General features: G+C 42.8%; 1 protein-coding gene across 1 annotated transcript in view; it reads right to left on the reverse strand.

The window, feature by feature from the left end:
• The window catches only part of nrxn2b (neurexin 2b), a 346,947-nt gene that overhangs the window by 274,692 nt on the left and 51,039 nt on the right, over positions 1-21,216 (reverse strand). Inside the window, exons 7-9 of the mRNA XM_034557186.1 lie at positions 16,648-16,767; positions 15,180-15,561; positions 12,122-12,312 (exon numbers count right to left, since the gene is read on the reverse strand). Of these exons, the coding sequence (XP_034413077.1) occupies positions 12,122-12,312; positions 15,180-15,561; positions 16,648-16,767 (693 nt within the window). The remainder of the gene's footprint in view (positions 1-12,121; positions 12,313-15,179; positions 15,562-16,647; positions 16,768-21,216) is intronic.

Here is a 21,216-nt window from a genome sequence, read left to right on the forward strand (position 1 = left end):
AGGGGTGCCACGCAAGAGCCTGAAGAAACTGCTCGAGACATGTATACTCTCTGATGTGAGATACACATTCAGTTATGCTTTATTCCATCGCCTCTTCCCTCTCTAACGTTCACAAACCTGAAGCTGGTGCAGACTCAAGCAGTGTTAAAGAGGGAATTGAATAAAGTCGGCATGGTGTACACACAGGTATGGGCGCGAGTACTTAAACTGGCATATCTCACTTCTCTTCCCAACAACATCAGACTCCAGCTGAAACCGATCACTGATCGTACCACCAACACTTTGTGCTAACAAGTCTCAAAGGAACGCTCCATTTGTGAACGCAAAATCATGAACGTAAACATTTTCTATAATCTCAATCTGTTTGAAACTAATTAAAAAAGTCTACCAGTGGGTTATTTTCTCGATACTACTGATCTGCCTGATATGTCTCAAGATACCAAAATCTTTGACAAGTACAGAGAACTAAATAATATTGGCCAACTTTGAAGTATTCAAAATTGTAAAGATGCAAAAAAAGATTATATTTGTGTTTGTGCTTAAACCATGGGGGATACAATACACACACCATCTTGGCAGAAAAGTTAAATTTGAGCTAAGTTCATGGAGCGTAGGTTGTTCCACAATGTATGTAAGAGTAATGGGCTGGGACACCAGTGAAATAAACATGGCCCTGGTATGCAGCACACCTCTTTAAGACTTCATATATCTGTGTCATTAAAGAATATAAAACTGCTGAAAGTGAAAGTAGCTGATAGACATTCATCTTGTAGGAAAGAAAGTCTGTCTTTGTATTACAGACAGAGACCTTTATGGATTTTTTCACTGAAAGCAATACAGAGGTTTCATGGAGCCAGCACCTAATGGCCATTAGAAAGTCTGTAGGTTGTACACATCCACAATGGTTTCAGCTGTGGTGGTTTTTCCTTGGTTTATACATGTGGCCGCTTAATATGAGCTTGGAGCATGTTAACATTGAAAGCCTATAAAGCTAACTGTATACTCTCCTTAAGGTCAAGACGATTTAGAAGAACGATATGTAATCGGTGCCCTTCAGCAAAGAAGTCACAGTTTTTTTGCCTCCATATTGAAACTATTTTCTGTGCTGTTTCCATGGTGGTTGAAGTAGTCATGAATGGGCTTTTGATTCTCAGTGCTGACAATAGAGTTTGTCCGTATGATCACATTTCCACCTTGTCCTTCACTTGATAAAACTGCACTGTTGTTTCAGAGATGAAGACTTTAAAGGCCATTCGCACTGACATGGCGTTATGTAGGAGGGCAGTAACAAAAGAGAAAGAAGATAAATGTATTCTTCTTACATAAGGGAGTAGACCCTGGCATTGTGGTAATTATATTTCCTCTCACACACAATTCAATGGAAGGACAGGAAAACCCTCAGGATGAAATAATGCATGTGTATCGTCACAGGATGAATAAATTATCTTTCATGTCCGCCCTGACAAAGGCTCACTTTGAACAAGTGAAAATGTTAATGCACTGGCTGATAATGCGCTGCGAGTGACAAATAACTGAAGCGAGTGAGTGTTGCGCGTACATTAGCAAGGTCGAATGCTAGATTGCCGACAGTGGAATAATATAGTATTTATTGGACATATTGTTTGGAATGTACAAAAACATACAGTGGTGCAGCATCTGCGTCAGAGTTTAAAGAGGTAACATTCATTTCCTTTTATCAGAAACTGTGGGTGCAATCCCCCTTTTTACCAAATACACTGCATGCTACCTTGTCCTTGAGCGAGACATTGGTTGCACATATTGATCCTTCTATATAGTAGAGTAGCATAAGACAAATCCCCCCTGTAGAGTGGAGTAGCAAGAGGAATTTATCTATGTAGTAAGACATTAACACTGCCAATAAATTGAATATAAAGCACCCCCAAAATAAGGCAAAGGGGGTGGAAGCTGCTGATGGACACCAGCAGGGTGTACACAATATCCAGAAAGAGCGTATAAAGAAAGAAGAACTACTGAAGTCTGTGGATGGATGGGTGGACAGACGAATATATGGATGGAAGGACAGGGTTGGTGGATGGACGGGTTGGTGGATGGATGGATGGATGGAAGGATGGGTTTATGGATTGAAAGACAGGTTGGTGGGTGGATGGATGAAAGGACGGGTTGGTGGATGGATGGATGGAAGTATGGATGGAAGGACAGGCTGGTAGATGGATGGATGGAAGAACGGGTTGGTGGACGGAAAGATGGATGGAAGAAAGGGTTGGTGGATGGATGGATGGAAGGATGGCTGGATGGAAGGACGGGTAGATGATGCATGGAAGAACAGGTTGGTGGACGGATGGAAGAAAGGGTTGGTGGATGGAAAGATTGATGGATGGACAGATAGAAGGATTGAAGGACGGGTTAGTGGATTGATGGATGGACAGACAGACCGATAGATGGATGGATAGATGAACGAGGCACCTAACCCACAGCTGCTTCACTGAAGTTGTTTACTGACCCGCCAGGTACCAGGCAGATGCATTATATTTGCATATGTTTGCTGTCGATAAATGGCTTCCAGTTGGTGCTTTTTTTCTCTTTGAAATCTCTGTTGTACCCCGTGTTTTACAGAGCTACATTTCACCAAACACAAGTAATACTAATGCTAATGTTTGACAGTGTTTGTCAACAAAGTAAATTACAACCATGCATAAGTACATGCTATTCACTTTGATCTTGGATCACTCTTGCAAGTGTGTGGTGTCACAAAGAAGTTGTGTTAACACAGCAACTGGTACAATCCATTGACCACTTGATGGGTAATCTAGCTAAACAACGGTCTGCACTTACAAGCACACAAATAAATTGACTATTGTTCACTTTGCTATGCACCAAGACAAATTGAATTCAGATGTTTGCCAGTGAAAAGGCTATGATTAGGCCTATTCATTTGATATGCTCTGTCAATTGTTTATGTGCCATACTAGTAGCAGTTTGTTGTGAAGAAAACATCAAACTTCACCTCTATGCTTCCCTTAAATTCCCTGATTGTAACTTCCTATCTTTACTGCCAAGACTTGATCATGTTTGCATATGATTTTGATTGCAGTGTACAAATTCAAAGAGCAAATATTATTATGCTGAATATGTATTACCTTTGTTGAGATTGAAAATAAATAAATTAAAATAGAAGCATGATTTACCAACACTACATGCTGCTTTTGTTCAAGAAATTGTAAAATGTATCAGTCAGTGGTGAGCAGGGTCATCCTTCAATCAGAGGATCGGCGGTTCGATCCCAGGCTCCGCTAGCCCATGTCGATGTGTCCTTGGGCAAAACTCTTAACCCCAACATTGGTGCTGTAGCTGTGCCTACGGTGTATGACTGTTAGTTAGTCCTCATGGGTCGGTGGCTCCTCCCTTCAGTGTATGAATGGGTGAATGATGTCATGTAGTGTTAAAGTGCTTTGAGTGGTTGAAGACTAGAAAAGCGCTGTACAAGTACAGGTCCATATCATATGATAGTGTGAGTTGGTTTCCCCTTGGAGGGTCTGTACTGACCTACAAGCTTTATCACTTTGAGAGTGCATGTGGACAGAAGCTTGAAGAACTAGTTTCGCCCGGCTTTATGAACCAGAAAGATGAAGAGTGAAATGATTTGGGGTGATCAAACAGCTCATCTTAATTTCACCGCTGGCAAGAGCAGAGCTCGTTAAAAAGTGTGCACCTGTTTGTCTTTCTCTCCGCCTCTTTCTCTCCCTGGCTAAACCTCTCCACATTGTGTTTCAATTTGTTCTGCCTTTAGTTGAAAAATGGAACATATTCAATGCCATCTCTTTACAGTTCTTCACAAGTGTGCCTCATTAGGAAGCATCTTCAAAAGGAAGCGACAGGCACTTTTTGAATATTGCACGGCAAATTATTCCTCCTCTCTGCATTTCCTCAACCTGAAAAAACAACTCTTCACTAGATCTGTGCTCCTGTTGTCGTTATTCCTCCTTTACCATCATTGGATGTACAAATGACATTGATATCTTTGACATTGTGTTCTTTGCAGTAAAGAAGGGCGTTCCTCTAATATGCAGTGTTATGTTTGATAATTGCTTGATAATCCATCCATCCATCCATTTTCAATACCACTTATCCTCATTAGGGTCGCGGGGGCGCTGGAGCCTATCCCAGCTGACATAGGGCGAAGGCAGGGAACACCCTGGACAGGCCGCCAGTCCATCGAGGGCACATGTAGGGACAGACAACCATTCACACCTATGGGCAATTTAGAGATCAATTAACCTGCAGCATGTCTTTGGACTGTGGGAGGAAGCCGGAGAGCCCGGAGAGAACCCACGCTGCCACAGGGAGAACATGCAAACTCCACACAGAAGGACCGCTCCGACCGGGAATTGAACCCGCGGCCCTCTTGCTGTGAGGCGACAGTGCTAGCCACTACACCACCATGCCTTTACACAACAAGGTAGTTATTTTGTTCTTTGTATGATTAATTCCTATATCAATATTTTATCATGAGTACTTTCTAGCGGGGCATGAATATTAGGGCGTGAAAAATACTTTTAATGTTTTATTCAAAACTATTTTTAAATTCTCTTTGAGCACATTTGACAATTAAAGTATCGACATTGTGCGGAACGGATATATAAAAAATGTGCACTATACAACACAGAGGCACCATAGTCTGAACCAATATGGCAAACAATATGGTATTATTCCTTTCAACCTTGACAAAGGCAGCGCAGACCAGATTCATTCATTCTGTTCTTACCTTTCAAATAAAATCCCATGGATATATACGCGATAAACACTCGGACGGACTACCGGACGCTGTTCTGGGTTAATAAGATCCCGGTATTTTGTTCTCTACCCACAAAAATCTAACGTACAGCAGTGGTCGCCAACCCGTCGATCGCGATCGACCGGTCGATCTCGGAGACGTTCCCTGAAATAATAAAATAAAAATAAATTCAGAAACGCATTGTTCCTCATTCTCGAACATTTTCTAAAGTGTCTTCTGAAATGTTTTCTGACAGACTTCAGAAGATCAACGTCAGAAAAGATCTCTGATCACCTAATTCATGAACGCCTGAAAATGGGTTCTTACACAGCCGAAGTGTTCTCAGCTGTGCTCCCTGGAACGAGGGGAATGTAGTACGGGGGAGCTACAGGTGGGGCGCAGGGGGACATGCAGAAAGACCTTTATTGAGAACTTCACATATTTCACAAGTTCAAACTACACAGACATAAAACTAAGTCATTAATAAATACATGGCGAAATGCCTGTACCTTCGTGTACATGTTTACGTTACGGCGTTAACGGGTTACGCCTGCGCGACGGCCAAGATTCTTTGCGACTCGCCAGGTCATACCTCCGTGAGATCGGCTTTTCTGCTGTTGCCCTTCAAAACAAAAGCTCAGTTCAGAACGAAGCCCAAATGAGAAAAACGTTCATGAATGCCAAATTTGTCCCAAAAACTGCGTAAGTGGAGTTCAGAAAATCACCAAATCAAAATCCAGGAGCCGGCTCACAGACTGCCTCAGACCTGCTGTCTGTGCTGATGAGCCCAACTACAAGATCACAGTCAGTGTTCAGTCACAGCCATCACACTGACTGGAGTCACATGACTTCTGATGGCATTGTGCGGAAACAGAGCTGAACTGAACTTACATTAGTTGCACTGACTGAGAATGTTGTCAGTGTTGTGTTGTAACTTCAGTTGATAAATACAACATTAATATTTGGAGTTCATCCAGCCTGCTCATTGCAAATGTGTTTTATCTTGTTCATATTGTGTGCGGTTAACAAATAATGTACTTTCTATGTTGCACTGAAATTAAGTCATTTAGTGTGTTCATGGTTACATCAATTTGAAAGCTGGACCAAAGTGTTTGATTTCATTCAATTACAATTAGGCCAAATAAAAAGCCTCAAGTTGTAAGTCCAGTCTGTACAGTGTTTTTCTCTCAACGCCTCAATAGGGAGATCTTGCCTGTCACCAGGGCAGAGATCAGGGATCTTGGGCTTAAAAGGGTTGGTGACCACTGATGTACAGCATTGTCATCAATTGATAAAATATGTTAGAGGATATGGCAAAAGATACATTCTTAATGGCTTGGCGTAGTCAGAGGACATTCACTAATTACCATAACGTGTCCTTGGTTTAAGGTGCCAAGTGCAGCACTTAATTAATGATCAATATATCATTGTTAAATCCATTGTGATACCTTGGCATGATGAGCATAAACAACGATGACGAGGTTGTGTTCACCCAGAGTTGATGAAGACGTATCATGTAAACCTGTATTGCTTCCTGTGACAAAGAGCATGTTGCTCATTGTTCCTGCTTCCTTCCCTTGAGGAGGCTGCTTGTCTTCTGGGTGATGATACTGAAGCCTCAAAACAAACATGGTCATTACTAATGTTGTTAAAATGCACGAGGCAAGCAAACAATTTATTTTACACTGTTAATGTGAAAGTATGAAAGCAATACCCAATCAGGTCCAAGTGGCAAGCTATCAAAAATCAGGACTGAAACAGGCAAAGTAGCCCTCGCAATATGAAGCGTCTAACAACAGGCTGTTTGACACGTTCCTGCAGAGATGGCGCTGAGATGAAGGAAATCCCTTCTTAGCTGTTGAATTAATTCAATGATAATTAAGTACATTTGTATTGGATCAAAGTGGCGCACGGGGAGGGGTGTTGTTAACTTAATGTCTAAGATCCCCATTTTAGGCAGTCAGAAGATCCCCAAAATAAATATAGAAAATCAATGCACATTACCAACTATACTTCTTCCACAGAGTCTTTGTGCTTTCTCGCTGTGGACTCTGGTCCTGCCATGGCCCCTGACGCCCACCCCTCTCCATCTTCTTCTGTTTGAATTCATGTTCCATTAATGCACAATACTAACTTTGCTCCTTCTCCGTAGTCTTTGTTTTCTGGCCTCACAGGTTCATATGTAGACACAGCCACAGAGAACAATTCAGGGTTAATCACATATTATTATTCTACTATATCCACTGCTGCTGTTATTGTTGGTGGTCCATCTGAAAGTTTTTTGAGGGGGATTTTTTCAGGGGATGTCGTATGTGTACAGATTGTAAAGCCCTCTGGGGCAAATTTGTAATTTGTGATTTTGGGCTATATAAAATGAAATGTAATTGAATTGCAGCTTAGATTCTAAGAAAGTTGTCCTTTGCTTCCTCTGATGATGTATGCATTTGCTAGAGGCCAGTATTGCTCACCACTCTAAAACAGATCGAATAGCATGCTGAATATTACTATATATGGACGTAATAGAAAATTCTATGAATATAATCGATTGTGTTTAAAGGAAATGTGACCTTTATGAGTTTCAGAAATGCTTTTACATGGTCTTTTCATTTCCTCTTCGGCAATTGTAATAGAAGACGGTCTACTCTCCCCGCCCTGAGAGTAACAGAGCGCCCAAAGACATTTTTCCTGACCGAAGAGAGAACGAATTGACCTGAACAAGCACTCCTAGTTTGATTATGATGTACTATGCTTGTGAAACATGTGTATGGAGTAAGACGGGGTGGAGTATATCCCTCCACCCCGTCTTCAGCATCACACTGAACAATGGTTTAGTCAGCTATGACTAAGGCTGTACTCGCATGTGCTGGTCACATTAAAATTAACAATCACAGATACAAAATTCCAAACAATCCTCAACGGTGGTATCATATTTAGCTTGGGGTTTTAGATAATTGTCTTTTTTTTTTAAATTTGTATTGTTATCACGTTTTACCATTGCGTGGCCCTGAAAAGGATAAGCACTTAAAGATGATGCATGTATTGATGTTTCACCATCATATCCAATCGCAAATCACATAGAACATCCGACATTGTTGATAGGACCTTTTTTAAACTGCGCGGCACTGAACAAACAACAGGGCTATTTCATGGCAATGAATTGCTGTGTTCTGCAGGTTGTTATCAGCATGACAAAGCCGTATCCTCTGGATGGTGTATGTTCAACATGTCTTCTTTTGAGACTGGCATTCACTACACAGAATTAAATCCACTCAGTGCTATCCTCGGGGACTGTGTGTGTGTGTGTGTGTGTGTGTTGTTCCCTCACCATAATTTAGCTAACAAAGAGGGATGCCGTAAAGATTTTTTTTGCCTGTCCAAAAACAAAGAAAGGGAAGACAGAGAGCACAAAACCCATTTTCCCCATTTTCTCTCGGCAATTACACAGATAACGCTTGGAAAATCTGGTTATTTTTGCCTTGAAATGCAGTCGGAACTGGTGTTAGAACAGAACAGAGAGATTGTGAGAAATGGCTTATTGTTGCCATTCCTTCTGTTTGATTTACAAAGATTTGTGTGTGACTGCTGAACATAGCACACGTTTAAAATTCTTCTCCTCACCTACAAAGCCTTGATTGGTGATGCACCATCATATCTTAAGGAGCTTGTAGTACCATATTGCCCCACTAGAGAGCTGCACTTATGGCACTACAGTGTCTGAGCTGCGTATTATATGTTGGCAGATGAATGGTCACTGCACTAAAGAGCAATGTTTGAATGCCCAATTAGACGAGGGAATTGAGGATAAAGACATTGTCTCCCTGCTAAAGTCCTCTGAAGCGAGATTCAAACTACAATTCCCTGCAGGCAAGAGTTGTTGAGATAAAGAAAAGGACACATGAAAAGAACTTTCTGCAAACATTGTAGTTCACAGATTAATAACACAGACGGAGAGTTGCTCCCCAGCCGTGTACACTGTGTTGATTGGGCATTGAAGAGGCACAACGGCCTTCTGTTTCATTCGTGAGACAAATCATTCCATCTTGTGTGTGTACTATTGAATATGCTAATGGGGCCACTGTCGCTGCATGCCACTGTGGTGGACAGCTGAGGGATCTTGCCGGCGCACGCTCGGTTGGTGGTGTTTTATAAGGAGGAGGTAGAATTGTCTATTAATCACTCAAGCTGAGTGAGGGGATGCTAATACACTGCTTGTCACAATAATGGGAAAGCAGATTATGTTTACATCTTGTAAACTATACTGACAGCTGGGGGTGTGTATCTCTTCTGTGGAGGGGTTGTTGTTATGAAGCACTTGTGCTTGATTAGAAAGGACACAGTTCAACATGTTTGCAGATGTAAGATAATGGACAAGGATAAGAAGCTGGGATAGTTCAGATTTTTTGAAGTGGGGTTATACAAGGTACTTAAGGAGCCCCAGGACAGGAGCAAAGGAATGCACTACTGTGGACGGGGGCGGCATCAATGTACTGGAGACAGCTAATAAAACAATATCAGTTCAAGTGCACCACTTTACCATGCCGTCAGACATCCCTTTCTTCCAGGGAACTGAACTGTTTTCTCCAAAGTTTTGTTGTTTTTTAAAGTCTTAGTTTGGATTCGCTTAAGTCACACAATGACAACAAAGCAACAAACAGATCAAGGCAGCCGTAGACCAGCAACTCCTGTGTTCTATGAGGGATAATATTGTTCTTTGTCAATGGAGTCGTGTGGCTTCGAAGAGAGCATAGATAATGGTGTCAGTTCCCCGTCGGAAAGGGCTCTCTGACGGCAAGATAAAGCAGTGAAGTTATTCTAAATATAGTTTACAGTTAAACTGAACATTTTGCTTCACTGCTGATACTCCGGTATGTTTCTCTAAACTGGGGGGGGGGGGGGGGGGGGGGGGGGGGGGGGGGATATCTCAATGACTGCCTCCGGGTGTATTGACAGCAGTGTGCACCACAACCAAGACAGAAGCCACCAATCAAAAGGAAAACCCTTCTCATTTTCTGTCAGAGAGAAGATATACAGCAAAGAGTGCATGGATGCACAGGAGACTAGTTTTATCTCCTATTCACACAATGTGGAACAAATATGCATTGCACTGCAGCTTGATGTATTGAAAACAACTTTGAAAGCAAGCACTTATTATATCTAGTAATTACTGATTACTCCATTGACATCAAGTCTAGTGAAATGAGCATATAAGTAATGTGATGACCACACAGTATATTCCTCCTCCAAAGCATATGGGCCAAAAATATAATTGGCTGATAGAGAGAGAAAGACAAAACAACCAGCTATTGTCCCTTGCAAGATGAGCTGAACTCTGCTCTGAGTAATTCAGTAACACAGTTACATTAATTAATACATTTTCCACCACACACTTTATTTGAGTTTCACCATGACATTTGGAGATATGAGGCTGCTAATTACATGGCTCGCTGCTAAACTCACTGTATCTAAATGTATACTCTTCATTCCCTGTGTCTCCAGCTTTTGAATGCTTGTTTTGTGTTCTGTACCCTGGTCTGTAACCCAGCGTAAGGACACTGGCATAGTGCCACTCTATAAACCTGCCCCCTCTTACGATTAACCGGTTTGCCCTGGTACAGCCCTTAAATATGCTGCTATAGGCTTATAGGCTGCTGGGGGACGTTTTAGGATACACTGAGCACCTATCTCCTCTTCGGTCTCTCCTTATGGATGAATTTACATCTCTCCATTGCACATTACTAACTCTGCTTCCTCCCCAGAGTCTTTTTGACTTCACCCCTCATAGGGTCCATTAGATATGGCTGTGTCTGAAGCTGGTATTGGCTCCTGGGTCCTGACCTAGCCTCCTTCTCAATGGCCCTGCCTCCTTCTCTGTGCCTCCTGCCTCAAAGGCCTGGCCTCTTTTGCGATGCCTCCTTCCTGGTGGGCCGGCCTCCTGCCTCCGTGGCCCTGCCTCCTACCATGGCCCTGCTGATGGCCCTCTCTCCTCTCTTCCTCCTTCTGTGTCATGGATTGTGGAAATCTGGATCGTGGTCCATGCCTACTCATTATTCATACATTTCTGTCATATTCATTGAATGTGTTGTAACTCCTTAATGCTGTTCATCTGTACACATGACATATATTGCTTCTGTCCATCCGGGGGAGAAGGATCCTCCTCTTTTGCTCTCCTGAAGGTTTCTTTAATCTTTTTCCCTGTGAAAGGGTTTTTTCTGTTTCTTTGGGGAGTTTTTCCTGAGCCGATGTGAGGTCCTGGCACAGGGATGTCGTATGTGTACAGATTGTAAAGCCCTCTGAGGCAAATTTGTCATTTGTAATTTTGGGCTTTACAAAATAAACTGAATTGAATTGAATACCCAAAAGGACAAAACAGGAAAAAAAGTCTGTCAATAAATTATCTCTTGGGGCTCCTTTTGATCTATTGACTCCTCACATCCTTCAGTGGGACAAGTGGCTCACCCTGACCGCCATAGCCTCAAGACGCTACTCAGGAACATGACGGAAAAAATCACAGTGAATCATCCAGAGCTAATCTTAACATTGCTACGCACTGACACGTCCACATTGTCCAACATCAATATCCAAAAATCTCTTTCACTTTATTTTTGACTTTCTACTAATATTTTTTGCTCTCACTCTTCCGTTCCACAGGCAGCTACAAGGCAAATAACACATAGGAAAACCAGACTGCTGAGGTCTGAAGCTAACAATTACCTGAGCTTCCAGTGCCAGCCTCCAAGCAGACCTCAGATACCTATTCACATTCAAGTCCTCGCGACCATGGCTATTATTTCTAGATGATTCATGAGGGAAGGAGTCAAAGAAGTAAAGGTGTGCCCATCAAATAATAGTCGTCATACTGCGGCTGAAAGTCAAAAAGACCACGGAGGGACAAAGTGATAAGCTATTATTGTTTCTGGTGTGATTCTTGTTTTTTCACCTTGGTCTGCGATGTTAGATTTAGGTCATATCTGTACACCAATTGGTAAAGAAAATTGCTCTTATATTGCCCTGTTCCTGTAAAGCCAACCATCTGGTGAAAGAAGAGTGTGTGTGTGGGGGGGGGGGGGGGGGGGGGGGGGGGGGGGGGGGGAAGCATATTTTACGGCCCTTGCACTGAAATGTCCAATGTTTTCTGAAAGAACTAAACCAATGCAAAGGAATTCCTCAAATACAAGGAATGAAAGGTGGACCTATTCTAAAAGTGATCCTGAAAGTGGGCCTGACTTAAATGGATTTGAGCTGGCATTAGACTATGGCCTCCTTCCAAGAACAATTAAGGGACCGACCAAGTAGGAATAGTTATTTTCTGTCAGTGGTAATGTTCTCTGAGAAGAAAGAATCACTATGAGCTGGACAACCTGCCGTTACCTTTGAGGTCCAGGTTGCGGGCTCCATTGGAGTGCTGCGTAACGGTGCGCGAGTCGATCTTGAGGGTATGCACATTGTTGGCGTCCCGGGACACCACCACATTGTGCCATTGGTTGTCATTGAGTGGCTTGTCTGAGTTGCCCTTCATCAGCGACGGCCCGTTGCCAAGATCAAAGACGTAGTGGACGTATCTGTGAGGGGAGAAATCAGACTTTGTGTCATTTGGGTTGGTGCAATCGTTTCATTTTTTCATATATTCCAATCGTGGTTAGTCAATATCTCAAATAGGCGATCAGATTGCATGGGGACGATGGCGTGGCTCAAGATGTGACCAAGCAAAGGGATAATACAGCCTTTAAGCTCTTTGCAAGCAATGTGGTTGAAGTTACCTGAATAACCATTTTATTTTATTTTAGTGTACAAGGTTACAATATATACAATAGTGTAACCTTGTTTACTGCTGCTACAAATTAATGTCCCCCTGGGGATGAATAACGTATCTATCTATCTATCTATCTATCTATCTATCTATCATTCAACTGTATTAACAGGGACTGTTTAGCAGCAATGTAACAGCACAAAAAATTACATTTATATAATCACAATTAATCACACATTTTAGGGTGACACCATTGTAATATGACAGACATTTAAAGCTTCATTCAAAAACATCAATCAGAGCTTCGGATGTAAAAAACTGATATAGTCCATATATCCATAATGTTAACTGCTCTAGTGGAGCCCAGAGACTCCTCACTGTTGATGATTATCAGGGTTCAGCAGGCGGACATACCACTTCACCAGAAATCTCTAAATGCACAGTATTCTGGAGATAATTTTTATAACATCTTAGTTCTTATAGCATGTTCATGACATGTATTTAATATAGGCCTCAACTTTAATCATCTTTTCAATGGTTGATACACTTCAACTCCTACTACTTCTACATCACCGTCATTATTACAAATCAAATCAAATAATTATTTTGAAGGAATAAGTTCTAGAAATGGGGACAATCAACAGTATGGGGTCAGTCTCAATAAATGCAAATGCACACAGAGAGACTTACAAATGCAAACACAAATATTTACAAATGCGCACAGAACAATTTACAAATATGTTTGATTTACAAATGCATGCAGAACGATCCACAAATACCTTTCCAATGCACACTGGCTGAATTGGTTGGCTGAAAATGAGGGCGACATCTGATTGGCTACAGATAGGTCTATGTTAAAAAAAACGCATTTGCAAATGTAGCCACGGCAGGGTAGCCTCATAAATCCACACACACATGTGAAGCAAACCACAAACAAACGTAGTGTGATTGACAAATAAATACACACAAATTCACAAACAAATCGAAAAATCCACATAGAAATGCAGAAATGTATTTGTGGTTTTTACATTTATATAAATCGTACTTTATTTATGTGTGCATTGGAAAGGTATTTGTGGATCGTTCTGCGTGCATTTGTGAGTAATTTATTTGTAAATCCTTCTGTGTGCATTTGTAAATTAAACATATTTGTAAATTGTTCTGTGCGCATTTGTAAATCTTTGTGTTTGCATTTGTAAGTCTCTCTGTGTGCATTTGCAATTATTGAGACTGATCTGACCCCATACAACAGCACCAGTTACAATTTTGAACTGAGTGTTTTCTCAACCTCCAATTGATGAAGTGAAGTGCTCTAGTGCTTTTTCTCTGATGTCCCCATTCTATTCTATTGAAGAATACATTGTTGAAATAAATAATATTGCCAGTTTTGGTGGCTGTATATAAGGCCTGGGGTTTGCTATTTGTGTACTTATTGGTTTGACGTGTAAATATGGAAACCTGTTTTTGTTCAAAAGCCCCTGTTTGCCCAAAGGCAGATGATGGGGCACAGTTCCCCAATTCTCAAAATATGTCTGTCTTTTGTGTTTTGGGTTAAGGCTATTGTAGCGGTTTCATCCAAGGTATGTGTTGTTGGTTTCTCTCCACCTATTCCAGTTCCTTTATGTAGCCTCTTGTCTTTGTGTGGCAGAGGCAGCTCAAGCCTTTGTGTTGTAACTGTGCTGACTATGGAGCACAAGAGGAAGAGAGATACACAAGCAAAAGCCTCTTTTAGATTCTCTAATTATGAACAGCTTTTAGGGTGATACAATTCACAGTCTGAACCAGTTTATTTGGGGTTTGTGCTTGCTTCTAGCTTTGACAAATACTTTGCCTGTCAGGGAATAGCATTTTGCTCACATTCCTCCATTAACTGTTATCAGTTAATGGATTGGAAACTATATACCCGAGAGAAAAAGACAATAATATGTCTCTACTTTCTGCCTCCCAGTGGAATCTGCAGCTGATTCCAATAACTTGCATTAAAGTAATTATCATTCAGCCAAACCTGATTCATAGCAGCATTAAATCACTCACTGATCTGCATTAACTGAGAGAAAAGGAGAACAAAAATATGTTTCAGTATTTATTTAGTTTATTTTGTGTTACCAAACACATTATAAATGAATGATGGTTCAGAAACCTTTTCCCTGATTAATGTGGTGATCAATTGATGATTCACCAGGCTGTGCACTCTATTTCACACAGTGTGCAACTGGGTTAGAATTAGCAGGAAATGGACTGGATCACTTTGCAGAGTGATATATTAGAGCACAAATCAAAGGACGGTGCTTGACTTTTTTGGCTTTCATCTGACAATGGTAGATTTGAGAAAAAGTAAAAGCCAAGGTATAAATAAGCCATAGAGTTGCTGAATCCGTCCTAATTTTAGATTGACAAGGGTTAGTTTAAAACACAATTGTTAATGATGAGTAGTTTCTTCACTCTCAAATCATTATGTACACAGTCTTGTACCGTTGAGGTTTTCCTTTGTTTTTTTCACTCTTATCCAAATGTTTATGGTAACGATTTATCCCGTAGTTGGCTGGCTTGTTTCCATGCTTAGAACTCTTTATATAAGGATTTTCTGAAATGTCAATGGAGTGACTTAATGTGAATACCATTTACGGGACAAAAAAAACATACAATGCTACTCTTGTAGAGCAATTACATGAGACTCACCCTTTCACCAGTTCCACGACAATGAAGTCACTCCCGTCTCCAGAGTTGAAGAGCATCAGGCCGTCAGGCGTGGTGGTTTTAAACTGAAAGAAGAGGTGCATGGAGGCGTAAGCTTGCAAAGTGGCCAACGCTAAGTAACTGCCTTTCGTTCGAAACGTCACAGGATCTGCAATGATGTGGCGCATGCCAAAGCGGGCGTTCAGCTCGCAGTAGGAGATGTCGCCATTCTTGCACTGGTCTAGATAGGGCAGCCCATTGAAGGTCAGGCCCTGGAGATGGCCAATGAAGTTCGAGGGCACCACAGATATGAAGCGCCGCTCCGTCATGATGCCCGTCTCGATGTTGTGGAACTCGAGACGTGTGTGGGCACCAGTCATCTGGCCTGAAATGGTGGAGCAAGAAAGAAAGAAAAAATAATCAACAAATATGGGAACACATTCATTGCAATGTTCTCTTCCAGGCAGCAAAAGGTCTCTTGGGTAAATGTGGAAATTGCATGTCAAACTTAATATAATCATGGTTTCAGCACACCTTTCATATGCTTATTAGATCTTAAATAAATTTTAGCTGCTTGTTAAAACAGTGTGTGTACAGTCTATGGTTTAAACCTACTGTGAATCAAATTATATATGCATAATGTTGCAGAAGATCTCTCTCCATACCACATTGTGTTTACTGGGAGATGCGGAGTAATGAGCTTAATTAGAATGCCTTTTGCACTGAAGCCTGGCTAGCAATGCCAGGTTTGGCACCCCTGGGTGCTTCCTCTATCTTCCTCCCCATTAACCAGTTTGTGAACAAGTCAGAATTTCACAGGGTCATTCCTTGCTTCTGGCCTCAGCGTGCACGCTCCTTTCCCTTTTTCTCACCTCTCCCTTTGCCCTGCCATCCTTTCGCCCGGGGCCACAATACTGCGAGTCCTCGTGACTCCACCTCGTCTCTTGACCTTTTCATCCTTCTCTTAATATTTTTCTCAGAAGTTGTCATAACCTGTTCCTCTGTGCTTTGCACACTCATCGGTATGTGCTTGAAAAACATCTCCCCCTTTCATTTGTCTTTGGTGCAGTACAAATTACAATGACTTAATCCTCCCATCTATATGGGTTGGATGGGGATGTGACTCTCCATTTCCAGCCTTTTAAATGAGACATAGTAATCTCAGAAATATCTGCTAATACTTCATGTTGTTTTAGCTATGGTACCACTTTCCCTAAATAGGTGTTTAATAATAAATGAACTAACCATATGCCACCTGCAGGTCTGACTCATTATCATTATAATTAGATATCTTCCGCTCTCAAATGAGTCGTTTTAGTGACAAATGGAAAAGATAGTTGACTTTCTGTGTGTGGGTGGATATGTTACTGTGGAGTGATAAACATGGATCAGTGACTGCATTCTCACACTGTGGTCTCGTTCACTGCCTCGCACCCTAAATGGTTCCCTCAGTGTGGCAGACACAACTAACCTTCCACTGTGACGTTATCCACAGACAGCTGCAGGCTCTTGCCTCTTCGCACCACCTTCACCGTGTGCCACTCATTGTCGTTCAGCTTCTGCCCGGCGAACAGCGTCTCAGGTCCTTTGCCTGTAGTTCGGTGGGCGGGGGGGTGGGAGGGAGAAACCAAATCACAAACAGCACAGTGGGAATGCTGTGCCTGGCTACTCATGCACCCACGCACACACACACACAGAGTTCACACACAGTAGGTTTTAGTAGGTGACAGTGCTGGTGGAGAAAACCTGCGTGTTTGCGAAACAGTCACACTACGGATCCTTCCTGGACACTGGAAAATGAAAGGAATCAAATTATCCGTCCGGACAGATGGTAAAATCGAATGTCTATTCAAATGCTCATGGTGTTGCCGCAGAATGTCATCAAAGGCAGTGCATTTGTCGTCACCAGTTAAGTGAGCCAGTGAGCTAGTTTGTAGCGCAGCTTGAGATGCTGCACTACAAACATCATATGAAGTCGTGTTTCAAGTCTCAGTTCATCACATCGAGGATTCTCCTGATGGGGGACGCAGGACATTCGTTCCCCCTCTTGCCGTTGTTTTACCTCCGCCACTGAAGGTGACCGTTTGATACAAAGGCACATGGGTTGGCAGAAGTGCTTGCTAAAGACATATTTGCCCAATCGTCTTTTCAAAGTGGGCATCGGGTCATTTATATCCTGCCAATGATGGAGCCTTAATACATCAACATAGGAACACATTGTCAGCAGAGTGACAGCAGGAGATTTTCATTAAAACAGCCATCGTGAATCCCTCATTCACAACGTGAACCATGGCTAAAGTCAAGGCGGGGGCTGATGCTGGTTAATAGTGGCGTCAACGTCCGTTTAAGGGTTCAATAACAGAATAATATATAAGTGAGATGGGATGTGACGTCAAAAAAAGAAAAATAACAGCTCACGTGGATGCAGGAGCTGAAACGAAGGCTTGCCAGTTGTGGGCGTGCAGGGTGGCATTGCACCGAGCTGAGGGTAATCAGTGGTGAGGGGGAAGGAGGAGGATTCCGTGAGCAACAACATAATGAGGGGAGACTTTCAACTCATTGGCAGCAGGGCAGACCGAAATAGCAGAAAGACGGAGGAGACTAGTCACTTCCATAAAGTCCCCTCTGGACTGGGCGCCCTTTTAGACAGCTCTGGAGTGGAGCGAGGGCCATTGTTGCTGGCGAATAAAGAAAAGTGACATGCAAAGGCAATGGTTTTCTTACACCACCGGCACTGATGATTTGTTTATCCAGATCTAATATTACAGTGGCTCTTTTCTGACTTGTTGGCTGGCGGAAGCTTGAGTGTATTATACAAGGTGCTTGACTGGATGATGTAGTGCATCCTGGAAAAATATGATTGTCTCCTTCCGAGTTGTGTGTGAAATTATGTAGTCTCGCTGCAAAAAAAAAATCAATTGAGGGCAATAACACACACATGGCCCGCTGGAGAATAGTTTTCCCGTTTACTCTTGTTCCTTTTTTTATTATATATTTTTGTATGGGCTTTTTGTCTTCAGCCACGTGGAATTGGAGAGAGACACTTTTGATCACACCATGTGTGAAGTAAACAGAGGGAAAAAGGCTGCTATATTACTGCAAGGAGTGCAATGGGTTGATGGAAGTTGCCGGCAGATAAGTTAAAGCTGATACAGAGATGGATAGGATAATAGAGGGGGGAAATATGAAAACGGATAAAGATGATTAAAAAAAAACAAAGAAAAGAACAGTGAAACGAAGTGCATCAGTAACGGCTGGCTGATGCAAGATGGTTAGAGTTAGAAGAGTCTAGTGCAGCACAAACAAATGGGAATGGCTATTTATTTGGTTTGGCTTCAACAGGCTTCAGGAGAGCAAGAGCCACTGCTACACACCTAGCAGCATTTGGCCGTAACACCACTAACAACGGGGGCAAAAGATATATAGGCGGCTCTGGTCTGGGCTAGCCAAGCAACACAAGTCTAAGGGGGGGGCAGAAGGATGTAAAGGTTAAGCCCGGGCCCCTGTTGGTGCAACACACAGTAACAAGACATAAGGAAAAGCAGAGGGAAGTTTGGGATGCAAGTCACACACCTGTTAACTTGTTGGTCAAAGGTGGTTGAACAGCTTGTCACAATGACAAAATGATTACAATTACACATTTTCCAATTTTAACTTACATAATTTGACTTAACAGCCATATGTCTGTTACACCAGTACAATGATAACCTCAAAACCACATATTGATAAAGCACCTGCCGTTGGCTCCATGTAGTGTATTACTGCCCGGGTAACACTGAAAATAAGAAAGCTGAGAGCTGGCAGCCCATGAGCCGCCGAGCCTTTAATTCAGCCAGTAGCAGAGAGAAGTACTCGATGCTAGAACAAGAAAGGGGTTTGCGGGGCTCATTAATAAACGAGCTGGCGATTATTACAATTCTCGTCCTGCCACTTACGTCGTCTCACTTTGTCTCGGAGATCAGCAAGGGAAAGGGTTGCGATCACACATACAGGAGCTGCCTCTCTCTTTGTCTCTTTCGTTCCCATGGCCTCTCGGTCCATCCATATGCCTTGCACTTTCTAAATGTGGCAAATGGGAGCTGGAGAGGAGTGGGTTAATTTCATCGATTGTGTCGGCACACCATAAATGAGAGGTGTGATGTTTTCCAGCAGTCACCCATCCCCCGTCGCTGTGTTCTGTCTGTCAACAAACTTGATGAATGCAATCGGATTAATTGAACACGAGCCGCCAGCCAATGGATGCAGGTTGTTGCCATCGGTCTCTGTTCAGGCCGTACGGTTGCTGTTGCAGCAGCAAGTACTCAAATGCAGTTATATGATCATTACGTCGAAACCCTAATGAAAACAACTTCAGAGAGTTAAGCGGCTCGTCCGTCAACGATGGCAGCGTTTCCATCATGCCAATCAGCAAGTAAGAGATGATGGAAGTCTGACTGTATCGAGGTGGCAGAGAGATCAAGATGTCTCTCGGACCGCTGATGGAGGAGTGTGCCCTCTCAGAAGCCTGGGGTATGTGAGAAAGAAAGAGCATATGACAAACAGAATGTTTATTTATGCCTCTTCATTCTGCATGAAACCCGACGCTGGCCTCACGGCAAAACCCAGCGAGCTTTCCCGACATGGTCGTTAAGCTAACGAGCGCGCCGCAGTCTGATGCTGGCCAGAGGGCTTGAAGCCGGCCAAAGAGGAGCGATCTCCGCTAAGGCCAACGTTGTGGCCCAAACAACAGCACCGCAGCATTAGAAGAGCCACGGGCAGTGCCTGATAAGTCAACTGCTGGTTCAGCAGTAGCCGACAACAGGCCCGGCCATGAGTCATGCAGTCATACATGGGGTGAGAGCCATTGTCAGGGCGGCTCGAGCATGACTGTTTGAGATTTTAGGGGTCAGGGGCAACAGCGGGGCGTGTCAGCAAGTCAACGCTCGCTAGGAGGGATTGAATGTGATGACTGAGCCCATCGACACACTAGAACTCAAGATCGATCTTGGTCTCCAGCTTGGGTCTGAAAACCACTTTTTGAAAGGTCATCGTCTCGTCTCGATCTTGTCCTCATGAGGTCTTTTGTTTGAAGACCGGTCAAGACCACGACTGCAGAGATATTACAAAACTGCCCGTGCATTTTCTAATTCATCATTACTGTGAATGCTCAAGGAAAACAAAGGAACATTCCCACGCGTAAAATTCACCTCTGCTATGCCTTTTGATTATTTGATCAAGGATAACAAAGAGGGATCCTCATTTATTTTCTGCGGGTGCGAGGAGGGCCTATGGTTTGCAGGTTGCACATTCTAACTCGCACAGGTCTGGTCCTGGTTTCCTCTTGCCCTGATATGGTCTTGGTCTTGACTTGGTCTCAACCCCATCAGACACTTGGTCTTTTCTCAGTGTCGATACATTCTGGTCTTGGTCATAACTTTGTCTCGGTTTAGTTAGTCTTGACCACTGTTGATCGATTGATGTTAAAATGCCATGGTTGAATACGACGATGTTGAATGAAAACATCACGGTGGCGTTGGAAACTCTCTGATCAGCAAACAAAATAAATGTAACATTGAACAGAATCCTGTATCCTAGAACAATGATGTGCCCCAAATATGCCAAATTCAAATGAGCAGGGGAACCAAAGCTACTATGTTAGTTCCATAACAGTAGATCCCCTTCAACTACAGCACGATATCCTCTCTGACGAGAATTGACAGACCTCGCCATCCTCAAGTACGGGATACAGGAGCGAATGCCAGATCAAGCTCAATTCCCTGGAAGAGAACATTATTATGTGGAGCGAGTACTAGTGCCTTTAGCATTCACAAGTTTCCACAAAGCCACACACACACACACATGCATCTACCCTCACAAATTAGAGAAAATAAAATATAACAGTGGACTGCAGTCTGATTTAAAATGGCTTCATTCTCGGCTCAGCAGCCCCACTCTGAGGAAAGAGGGAGGACGCTGAGTGTGAGAAGAGAGGGCACGAGGAGGAGACTGAGGAGAGATAGCTGAAAACGTAAGGGATGAGGGTGTATACCAGCTGATTGAA

The sequence above is a fragment of the Cyclopterus lumpus genome, chromosome 18, assembly GCF_009769545.1.
Source record: "Cyclopterus lumpus isolate fCycLum1 chromosome 18, fCycLum1.pri, whole genome shotgun sequence".
NCBI classification, from domain to species: Eukaryota; Metazoa; Chordata; class Actinopteri; order Perciformes; family Cyclopteridae; genus Cyclopterus; species Cyclopterus lumpus.